The 12,048-nt window shown below is 46.4% G+C and overlaps 1 protein-coding gene across 1 annotated transcript in view; it reads right to left on the bottom strand.

The window, feature by feature from the left end:
- Positions 1–12,048, bottom strand: part of GRM2 (glutamate metabotropic receptor 2) — a 94,958-nt gene that overhangs the window by 39,505 nt on the left and 43,405 nt on the right. The window contains exon 2 of the mRNA XM_079968038.1: positions 4,701–5,460. Coding sequence (XP_079824164.1) covers positions 4,701–5,177 — 477 coding nt within the window. The 5' untranslated portion in view covers positions 5,178–5,460. The remainder of the gene's footprint in view (positions 1–4,700; positions 5,461–12,048) is intronic.

Below are 12,048 nucleotides of genomic sequence, written 5' to 3'. Positions count from 1 at the left end.
AGAAGCAGGGAAGGTGTTAATCCACTGCCTGCTTTAGACACACAGTGTCTCAGCTGGATCAAATCTGTAGCTTTCTGTGCCAGTCCTGGGGGATTCAGGGAGAGAATCAGAGACAGAGAGAGCACTCCGGTCTCCTCCAGCCTGGAGGGGACACAAACCACAGGGGACAGCAGCCAGTGAGAAGAACCCAGAATTATTAATAAAACGCCTTTGTGTTCTTGTTGCCAGTGTAGAACTCTGCGGAGAGGGTTCTGTAGCCAAATTATCTGTGGATCTTTTTAATAAACTCCCTAATTATCTCACCAACTGTCCCTCGCTCACTTTGTATAACTCCTTGCCCTGCTTTGCTATTTACCCACCTTTTGGGCTGTCAGTTTAGCTAATGATTCCTTTATTAAAAACACAGCCATCTAGCCGGCTGAGCTGGTTATCTTTCTGAATCTTGCGTTCTGCTTTCTTTGTCTGCCCATGGCATGAGGAAGGGGGAAAAATATGACCCCCTTTTATTTCCTTCATGCCCTGCTTCCCTTAATCAGATCTAACTGCCGCTCTCTGCACCTTCTCGGCTCAGTCTCTTTTGTCTTTCATTGTTCTTTTTTTTTACTTCCTACTGGTTTTCTTGCTTCATTCTTTTATTTTAAGCAACATCCACACACTGAAAATTTAAGGTCCATTTAGCGCACATGGCTTTTTTCAAAGAATTCTAGGAAATGTAGTTTGTTAAGGGTGTTGGGGATGGTTGCTCTCTGATGGATAAACTACAGTTCCCATGATTCTTTGGGGAAGCCATGTGTGAATGTGTGTACCATTAAATGTGCTTTAAACGTATGGTGCAGATACTATTTCCCCCACTGTTTATCACCCCTCTTCTTTGTTTCTCATCCACACATCTTTCTTTCTTTCAGTTATACCTTCTCCTCCCTTAAAAGGTGCGCATGATTTCTGTCCCTCTTTTTTTTTTTGCAATTTGGCAAGTGCCTGGTTCAAAGGGACTTCCCTTGAAAGGAAAAGAAATGGTGGTATGGGCATGTGCGGATGTGATCCAGGGAGTCTGCCATCTGCCATTTGGCATGGAACAATAAACTGTAAGGGGACCAGGGGTGGAAAGGGTGAATGGGAAGAAGCATGTCTGAGTTTCCCATTCTTCAACTCCCACTGTTGCCACTTCTAAGTAGCAGGAAGGCAGAGGAGTCATGTGATACTCTGCTTGAACAGGGAGAAGGAGGGAGGCGGATGTAGCATAAAAGGACACTAAACGGATGCTGTTCACAAACCACAGCTCAGCAACTTCAGAAACCAACCCAGAAGAAGAAGAGAAGAGTTTGGATTTGATATCCCGCTTTATCACTACCCAAAGGAGTCTCAAAGCAGCTAACATTCTCCTTTCCCTTCCTCCCCCACAACAAACACTCTGTGAGGTGAGTGGGGCTGAGAGACTTCAGAGAAGTGTGACTAGCCCAAGGTCACCCAGCAGCGGAGACGCGAACCTGGTTCACCAGATTACGAGTCTACCGCTCTTAACCACTACACCACACCAGCTTCATAGCCCAGAGCAGCAGTCAAGTCATAGGATCTTCTGTGACTTTCAGGGCAGTTATATGGTAGAAAGCCAGTGTACAACCACCTCCCCAAAAAACACTGAGGATTTGCTTTGAATTCACCAGCTACCTTCTCAAAATATCAGGACACAGTGGGCCCTGGGGAAAGTGTCCTCTGATCTAGCCAACGGGCAGTGCTTAGAGTGCCAGGCCAGAAGAGGGAGAATTAAGGGGTGCCCAGCCCAGTCTTCAGCATTGGTGCTGACCTTTAAAGCCCTAAACGGCCTTGGCCCAGTATACCTGAAGGAGTGTCTTCTCCCCCATCATTCTGCCTGGACACTGAGGTCCGGCTCCAAGGGCATTCTGGCAGTTCCCTCACTGTGTGAAGTGAGGTTACAGGGAACCAGGCAGAGGGCCTTCTCGGTAGTGGCGTCCACCCTGTGGAACGCCCTCCCATCAGATATCAAGGAAATAAAGAACTACTTGACTTTTAGAAGACATCTGAAGGCAGCCCTGTTTAGGGAAGTTTTTAATGTTTGATGTTTTATCGTGTTTTTAATATTCTGTTGGGAGCTGCCAGAGTGGCTGGGGTATAAATATATGATGATGGTGATGATGATTCAGCAGTGCCAAGGTTCTGGGAGCCCTGGCATATGCCGAGTGCTGCCACTGACCCTGCTAAATAGAAACCCTCTTCTTGCAAGTCTTTCTTGTTTCTTCAGCTCCATCCGCCAAAAACCCAGTTCCAGCAATGCATTCTTATTGGCATTTGACTAAGGAAGGAGGGAGGAGGAGTTTGGCCTGGCATATCTGTAGGGAAGCTCCTGAAATTAAGTGACAGATGGCCATGGTCTCAGGTGTCTTCAGAGGGATCCTGTGGTCTTCCTACCCACAGGAATTGGGGTCAAATCTGTAACTGAGGCAAACATAGCATGAGGCAGCAGAGCACAGCAGCAGGAGCTGCAAGCTATAGGAGAAAGGACAGAACTATTTTGCACTGGCATCGCCAAGGCAAGACCCTCCTCAAACTGCTAGTTTGCTGAATGCAATGCAAGCCTCCCTCAGAAGGCTGCAAGCATCTATTCCTTCCTTCCTGCTCTGCTTTTGGGGAATTGGGCCAGAGACATCTATGAGCAAAGCCCTGGCAACAGGCTCGTCCTCTCTCTGCAAATGAGATAGCTAGCCGTGTTCAGCTCTCTCCCTCTTTCTCTCCTGGCAATGGGCTCTGTACGTGATAATGATATATTAATTTACATTAATTATAGCATTAATACATCCTCAGGGCTTCTCAGGAGCAGCAGCTAATTACTCTGTCACACGGATGCTCTGGGATACGGTCCCTGCGTTAGGAAGCCTAGAATCAGGCAGAGCTTTTGTTGGGAGGGATGAACCCGAAGGCAGAGGTGGCGGTCAGGGTGGGCTATAAAAAGGTCGCTCTGTCTCTCGTACAGGTGTGTGAGTCAGGCTGTGATTACCACGTTCACTGCACCTCAGGAAGCATCACAATAAAACAATGGCAGGGCGTTTGGAAACACCCACAAATCCTGGGCACACAAAGGCTCGCTCAGATAACTGAGCCTGCTGCAAAATAGTATGCAAAATACTATCCCCAATGGCCATCAGCTATGTTTTCACAAATATAACCTGCCTGTTCTCTGTTCTCACTTCCAAGGTGAGCGTGTATCTGATATTAGAATAACATGTGACCTCCTACCATCTCATCCCAGGAGTCTCATCCCACTTCTCATCTCGTTCTGTACAATAGTATGGAGAGCCTTTGAAATCTATAGGGTCCCAATTGATTCCCACTGTAAGAATGCATTGCCTAGAGTTGCAGTTCTGCCAAAATATGAGGCATTTTGTAGCAGAAGAATCTGACGTGAGGAGAGCAATTTGGTTTTGCAGAGCTATGATCCACTTGAATATGCAACAGTCTTTCAACATAAGATAAAGTCTTTAAACTTGTGGCTATGCCTTCCATAGGTAATCATGAGAAGCTTCTGCTCTGTCCTGCGCTTAGCTTTATGGAAACAAATTCTTCTGATGCCACCTTATTCTCTTGATGTATCTACTGCACGATCTACAGAACAATCTGCCACACTGAGTTCCAGTGGGCTTCCAAATACGTGTGTAGTACCTGCACCCTTAGTCTGCAAACGCAGAGCCCATTCACTTCTTGAGACATTTAATACAGAATACTGTAGATAGGGAAATCTCGTGATGCCAAGATGGTATTGGTTTTTATTTTCTGACTACTGATTCTGAATTAAAACCAGATAGTGATACCTAAATTGATAATGACCAAAGCCCTTTACAGACATTGCCCCCATCATCCTTGCATCAAGCTATCTAGTGGACCTTTTTCTACAGTAATGCCTCCTTCTACAGAGAGCCAGTGTGGTGTAGTGGTTAAGAGCAGTAGTCTTGTAATCTGGGGAACCGGGTTCGCGTCTCCGCTCCTCCACATGCAGCTGCTGGGTGACCTTGGGCCAGTCACACTTCTCTGAAGTCTCTCAGCCCCACTCACCTCACAGAGTGTTTGTTGTGGGGGAGGAAGGGAAAGGAGAATGTTAGCCGCTTTGAGACTCCTTAGGGTAGTGATAAAGTGGGATAGCAAATCCAAACTCTTCTTCTCCTCCGACCCAGGAAAGCTGCCCTTAAAAATTTCCCACAATGCCCCAGAATTCCAGGGCATTGCAGAAATATTTAAGCAGCGGCTTCCCAGACCCAGCTACTCAGTGTGGCAGGCCGAAAGCAAGCACCAAGAGAAGCCCTACTGGGGCCTCAGCAGCTGCCCAAGAATAACAGTTGCCAAGGTTTGGCATGGAACTGGCAGAACAATATTGGCTTGTCTTAGGGCCACTTACTAAACTCATGGCCAAGCAAGTGGAAACCACTATGCTACCATAATTCACTGAAAGGAAGCTACTTAATGACTTGATTCCTAGTTTCACAGTTGTATTCTATAGCTGCACCCATAGACTCCTCAAGTAACCATCAATTTTCCAAGCCCTCTTATCCAATGAGCAAATGCCTAGACCTGGCTTCTTTCATTCACACTCATTCTTTTTACCCCTAATACAAGGCCCCAGACACAACACCCCAATTCTAAGCACCACACTCCACATTCCCACCAGCTCCCTCCTGGTTTGCAAATGGTACCTGAATGGAGACGTCACTGTAGGAGCCCCCGATAACCCCTGTGATAGCTGTAGGTACATCATCATGAATGGCGTAGGACCCATCAGGGCAGATATGCTCAGAGCCGTCCACTCTGGTGAGGGAGGCACGCACAAAATCCAGGGATTGTTCTAGGGCATAGGTGTCCTTGGAACATGTGTCTAGGATGTGAGCTCCCAGGGTGATGCCCGGCAGAAGCTGCTGGTTCTTGTTGATCTCATCTAGGGCAAAGAGCATAGCTTCAAGGCGCTGGATGCCACGATGTTCATTGATCTTGCCACACTCCTCTGTAGGATTTCCTTTCTCGTGGACTGGGAACAGGCCCCCAATAACCAGGTCACCTTCCAAGCTGATCTCCTTCTTGGCTGCCACGTTGTATCCGGGGCTCTGGCCATGAATGCTGGTGTGGCACGCAACAGGATAGACCAGCAGAATCCATAGGGTGGCAGAGGATGCCATTGCACTGCCTCAAGAGGGCAGCAAGCACCTTTCCAAGCCACAAGGAGACCTCCCTGGTCAGAGCAAAGGTGTCAGATAGCCTACCATTTGTTGTGGGCAGTTGTGTCTCTGAAACACCTTTAATTCAACAGCAGTGTCCAATGGCCATCCTGCCGCAAGGAAACTCCAGCCTTAGGTGAATAAACAGTTATATTGTGATGTCCAAATATAGCCAAACAGAAGCAATTGCTGCTGGGAGTTGTGCTTTTTATCAGCCCCTTTGGAGAAAGAAAGACACAACAACCTGTGGGAGAAAGAGAGAGGAAAAAGAGGGGAGATAATTAGTTACAGCATGAAAGGCCCAGTGGAGATATCTTTTAAGTTCTGGATCTTTAGTTTTATGGTGCCACAAATGTGCCACTACTGGGTACTATAAATTTCATCACTTTTACAGGGGAATCCCTTAACTAGTCACTTCACAGCACATATTCAAGGTAGCTCCCTACTAAGAAAATGGTATTTGCTTAGGATAGGCAGGCACCAGCTTTTATGCTGAGCTCAGGCAAGCCTCAGGAAATATGTTCCTCAGGCACAACTAGGATTCCAAGCCATGAAAACTGTACTCATTTCATTGTTTATGCAGGCTGATTACTAGTAAAAAATAGATACCTTATGTCCATTCATTCATTTATTCATTCATTACAATTTCTCAAGAGTTACAAGGCTAACCAGGGAAGCACTATAAACTATATTAGTTACAATAAAAGACAAACAAAACCCCCACTTCTATACAGACTGTTCATATTTTTTTATGTGATATACACACACACCACATTTTGAAAAACACCCACATGTATACTAGTATCCCTTGGTTTAATATAATTTGTTATCAGCATCCCTTATTTTGAAGAATTAATGCTTATTTCAAAGAAGTTTTCCTTGCTTTAGAATAGAATACCGGGATGGAAACACAGTGGACAGACTAGAACAGGGCTCACCAACATTTCAGCCCCAAAATGGCTGCTGTAGGGGTATGTCTGCCACATCTAAAAGGGCAGAAGAGGGGTCAGCAACATTTTTTGAGGCCGGGCCGGTCCACTTCCTGACAGACCTCTCAGTGGGCCAGAGCGTGCACGCTCGCGCCTCTGCATGCGATCAAGCTACTTCCGGCGCTCTTCCAGGACAGAGGAGCGCCCGTGTGCATTCACACACGCTATTTCTGGCACTCTTCCGACCCAGAAGTCAGTCGCTGCAGTGAGAAAAAAATGGCACCACGGAAAAAAGCACGGAATCCCCACGCCGATCCACAGAATGGCCGTGGGCCGGTTCCAGGAAGCTCATTGGCCGGACCTGGCCCATGGGCCTTAGGTTGCCAACCTCTTGGGCAGAAGGAGAGGACCACAAAATGGTGCAGGCAATTCAAAGTGTTGGTGTTGACCTTTAAAGTCCTAAATGGCCTTGGCCCAGTATACCTGAAGGAGTGTCTCCGCCCTCATTGTTCTACCTGGACACTGAGATCCCGCGTTGAGGGCCTTCTGGTGGTTCCCTCACTGTGAGAAGCCAAGTTACAGGGAACCAGGCAGAGGGCCTTCTCGGTAGTGGTGCCCACCCTGTGGAATGCCCTCCCATCAGATGTCAAAGAGATAAACAACTACCTGGCATTTAGAAGACATCTGAAGGCAGCCCTGTTTAGGGAAGTTTTTAATGTTTGATGTTTTATTGTGTTTTTAATATTCTGTTGGGGGCTGCCAGAGTGACCTATTATCAGTGGGGGGAAAGGCACCTACATTAGCCACCAAAGCACTTTCACACAGAGAGATGCTCTCAGCACCTCTTCTCCATTCTGTCCTCCAGCAGATTGTGGACATGTTTAAGGGGATGTGTTCAGTGCAGAAGAGGCAGAGCTTCTGCAAACAGGAGCTGAGCAGCAGCAAGAGCAAACTGTCTCTCAAATATTGTGGATTTTTAAGGAGATATTTACTGAGACCGTCTGCAGGCACTGTCATGGGAGTTATTAGCAGGCCAGCTGGGCGGCATGTTGGTGACCCCTGGCATCTGCACAGAATTGCAAAGGAAAACTTCAATTCTAGATTTAATTATATTTTGGGGACTATTCTCTTTTTAATGGATTAAGGTGAATTCCTTCACTTGCTTCAAAATGTGGCAAGGTAACCCTGCTTTGTTTGGAAGTTGGAAGAAGGGATGATAGAAACATTGAAGGGATGGGGGGGGAGAGGTGAGCCACAGGGTCCTCATTTCCTGCTACCTCAGAATGGTTGAAAATGTATGGCCAGTACCCCAATTTCTTTCCATCTTTGCCTCTCCTTTCTCTCTGCTGCTGACAGAATAATATTCCCCGTCCCATTTTTTAAACATTATATCGTCCTATTTCATTCCTCTAAGGAAATCTTTTACTCCCCATAAGAATATCAGAATGACTGCTCCCCGCCTAAAACGGGGGGCGCCCTTTGCGTGGATGCGTGCAGCCCCTAGATCTGGAGCGGCTCCAACAGCATAGGCTTGGCTTTGCCTTCCCTCAGGTGGGATACCTGGAGGTCTCCGCCTACCTCAGTCAGTTGTCCAATCCCACCTGGGGAAGCGTTGCCAAGGAGACCAGGCCAGGTAGGGGAGGGATTACCTGCCCACACAATAGAGGGAGGATCTTACCTGGGAATCCTCACTTGGCTCCAGAGCTTCTCCCACCCTACCCACCCTCAGTTAATGTCTTATTTTGCAGGTTAACTTTTCTTCACAGGTATGCAGGCGCTGCTACGTTAAGGTCGCTGTTAAAGGGCCTGAAAGGAATTTCCCTGCATTGGCAGGTTTCGCCTTTCCCATAGCAAAACATCACAACTTTGGCGGTATCAGGCCTTGGGCGGAATCCTTTAGTCCATCTTCCTCTTTGCGGCAGCGATACCAGGGTTCCCAGTTAAAGGGGTTTCTGAAGGGAGGCTTTACTGTACGCCGAAAGGTCGTCATTGCTCTCCCCTGTGGCGGCGGCGTAACGGGGGCGACTATCTCTGCTTGAACATATGTTCTCCAGAGCCGGCCCATCCCCCCCCACACACACACACTGGATAACCCTGACGCTCCCTAGGTCCCCGGCTGGGGACTGGGGAGGGAGAACGCCCAATGCCTGAGCCAAGGTCTACCCACATTTGAAATTTAATAAAGTTGTGGCCAATTTAATCCCATAGCACGTTGTCTTGAGTCGTTATTCCACATGACGGGGGGGACTGCGCGGGATCTGGGGGCTCCGCCTGTCCACGCAAAAACCCTGCTGGATCAGGCCAGTGCCCCTTCTAGTCCAGCATCCTGTCCCCACAGTTGCCAACCAAATGCCCCTGGGAGGCCTCTAAGATGACCCTGGGTGCAAGAGCAGCACTCCCCTCCTCTCCTGTGACTTCCAGCAGCTGGTATTGAGGGGCACAGGGCTCCAACATGGCCCAAATAGTAAGTGCTTCAGAAAACAAGACTACAGGCCAATGACCTGCAAACCATGACCAGTTTCTCTGGTATTGTGTTCAAAGTAGCTAAGTGTTTAGCATTTTATGACATCTTGTAAGAATTAAATAGCACAACTCGACATAATACGCAATGTTCGTTTTTAAAAAACAAGAAGTTTTATTTTGGGATGACTAAACATAGGCTGGACAACTGTTTCTTGGAGGACTGGAATCTATGCAGGCAACTAAAAAAAATTCCCTGTTACCACTGATGAAGATATAAAACAAAGAGCCGGGGGGGGGGGGGAATAGGCCAGGTGACATCTCTAGCCCCTTGCCGTATGTCAAGTTTTGCTTTTTAAAGTCTGCAACCCTGCAGAGTACACCTTTGTTCCAGAATGTCCATTATTTCAGAAATCCACAGAACGAGTAGCGCAGCTTTGTACTGTTCTGTATTTTAAGACTGCAGATTTCTTCCCTGAGTCTCCCCCTCCCCATTTAACATGAAGAAACTTCTGGCATAGAACTCCCCAGGATTCCTTGTCACCATGGCAACCAGGAGATAGAGAGGCAGGGCGTGTACATGTGTGCAGGGCCAGATTTAACATTTAGCAGCTGTAGGTGCCTTCCTAGGGCAACGCTGTCCAGTGGGTAGTGTTTTCTGTGCAAAATTTGCAGGTAGCAAATACACTGTGCTGGAGACAAGGGGGGGAGGCATAGTGAGAAAGAAAGAAAGAAAGAAAGAAAGAAAGAAAGAAAGAAAGAAAGAATCACCCCACTCCTCTTGAATTATTCCATACTCTTTATGAGTGTCTGCTTGGAAAGTGTGCATGAAAAAGGGAAGCTGTGAAAGAGGTTGTCATTTTGACTTTCCGCCTACAATGGCCAATGTCAAATCATCTAAAGCCAGGTAGGGGCATGTGTGCACGTGTAAAACCTAGAATTCCTACAGGGAGAAGTCTGGCTGCCTTTTGGTCAATCCATCTCTTTTTTTTTTTTTTGTTCTTTGCACTATGAGCTGTGTCAAATGTGCCAATTTTATCTGGCATGAGTGCCTCATAGCACCTCTTGGGGTTTGAACTCCTAGCCATTCTGAACCAAATTTCTCTTGCTTGCCAACACCATATATGCCTTGCCTGATGCTTTGCATGATTCTGTTGCTGGAGGAAATAAAGGTTGTTTGTTTTCTTTGGGGTTTTTTTTAAGGCTGGTTAAATTCACACCACGTCCTGCTCCCTCGGTCTGTCAGTCTCCCCTTGTGACCAAGTGTCTGGGATGAGGGCAGACTGACAAGAAGGAAACACTAGCCAGGATTTGACACTCAAAAAACATAGCTGCTTCCCTCCACTTCTCTCCTCACGTTTCTCTTCCCTTTTCTTCCCAAGCATTGTGCAAAATTTTGAGGCTCAGAACACAGCATGTTTAAAATGGGGGATGAGGGGACGAATTCCTAGGCAGAAACAGCAAGGGATAAACTGAAGTTATAATGATGACATACCCAGAAGTAAGGGTGTGGATTTCAAAGGATAGTTGTACAGTATTTTGGTCTGCGTATTGTGTCAGGAAGTGCAAATTAGATAGTAAAGGGACCCCTGACCATTAGGTCCAGTCGTGGCCGACTCTGGGGTTGCGGCGCTCATCTCGCTTAATTGGCCAAGGGAGCCAGCGTACAGCTTCCGGGTCATGTGGCCAGCATGACTAAGCCGCTTCTGGTGAATCAGAGCAGCGTGCGGAAACGCTGTTTGGCGGGAAGGCGGTACCTCTTTATCTACTTGCACTTTGATGTGCTTTCGAATTGCTAGGTTAGCAGGAGCTGGGACCGAGCAACAGGAGCTCACCCCATCGCGGGGATTCAAACCACCGACCTTCTGATCGGCAAGTCCTAGGCTCTGTGGTTTAACCCACAGCGCCACCCACGTCCCTTAAATTAGGTAGTGGACCAAACCAAATTAAAACAAATTGAAATTAAATTAAAATCTGAAACGAACCAACATTCTCTCCCATCCCCATCCTGAAGAGAGTGTCAACTTTAGCCTGTTCTTGCAAACCCTGATGGAACAAAAGACACTTGGCAGCACTGAGAGCTCACCCCATGATTTCTAGGCACAGGTCTGAAAGGTTTCTCTTTTGTCCTGCCGCTTTCCCTGGGAAAACCCACAGTCAATCAAATTAGAAACCCGGACGGCTTCTGTAAATCTGGGACTGTCCCTGGAAAATAGAGACACAGTTGAAGGGCCTGAATCTGTGCCTAGTAAGCATGGGGCACTAGTAAGCATGGGGCAAAAGTTAAAAGTGCATTGAGGCATCTAATCATAGCCTGCATTTTTATTGAGGCTTGATCAGGGCCTGTATTTTAAAATGAGCTTAAAGATTTTCAAATGTTCATGCCAGGCAGAAGACCAGCTGCCTAAGAACCTTGGCAAGATGTTTATTCTCCTGGATAAGGGGGCCCCCTGATTTATAGCAGAAAACAATTCTCAAAGTCAAAGGGAATTACAGGCTGACAGCCAAGGTTACACTGACCCTACATATTACAGAAGATAAAAAAAGAGATAAACATAATTAAGAGTGGGTAAATAGTAAAATAAAACCATGTGCCTCCCATTAAACTTGAGCCATATTTTCCTAAGGTTGAAAGGTCAAGAGCAGTGAAAAAGGCAACTGGCTTGGCTGGAGAAGAGGTTTTCTTTCTATCTTATTTTGAGGCTGGAAACTGTTCCTTCCTTTTTACTTTGAAAAGGTTTATTCTTCTAAAAAGCTATCTATGTTATGTATTAAATATATTGGCTTAAATGTAATTATGCAAAGGAATTAGAAGCTAAGAAATGTTAAATCCTTATGCTAGATTCTTATTTCATATAGTTGGAAGAGATAACAGGGGCCATCAGCCACCAGCCCAGCCCCCCCTGCCAAGCAGGAAACATCATTAGAGCACACATATGGTTGTCAGGCCTTTGTTTAAAAGACCTTCAAGAGAAGGAGATCTTTCAATGATGATGTGAATTCAAGATCCTTGACATCTGTTTAAGATAAAAATTTGAGATTAAACCATTTGTTTTGGAGGGCAATAGGGCGAGGTGAGCTGGTAATTAAGGTTCCTTGTTGAGACACATGTAAGATATATTACTACTTATTTGTCATTTATAGATAGAAGAATATATATATTTTTGTTTCCCATAAAAGGGCATGAGGAAATGGGTGTATCTTTTGTGATTGGTTCTAGCAAACAGCCAATAGGAATTTCAACCAGGCTGATTGGACAGAGGCAGCCACAGGAGGAGCAAGGGGGCTGGATTAAGGAAATATAAGTGCTGGCCAGAATGGCAGGAGGCCAGGCCAGAGCTTGGTAACCATATACCACTGTGCCTCATATTTATTTGTCTGACAAATAAATTATTATTTTAATTTCTCTATTGCTGCGTTGAATATTTCATTCCAGCTAAGCG

The sequence above is a fragment of the Podarcis cretensis genome (assembly GCF_951804945.1).
Source record: "Podarcis cretensis genome assembly, chromosome: 2".
Lineage (NCBI taxonomy): Eukaryota > Metazoa > Chordata > Lepidosauria > Squamata > Lacertidae > Podarcis > Podarcis cretensis.
The sequence above is the reverse complement of the archived record's forward strand: the minus strand, read 5'-3'. Positions and strand labels throughout refer to the sequence as shown.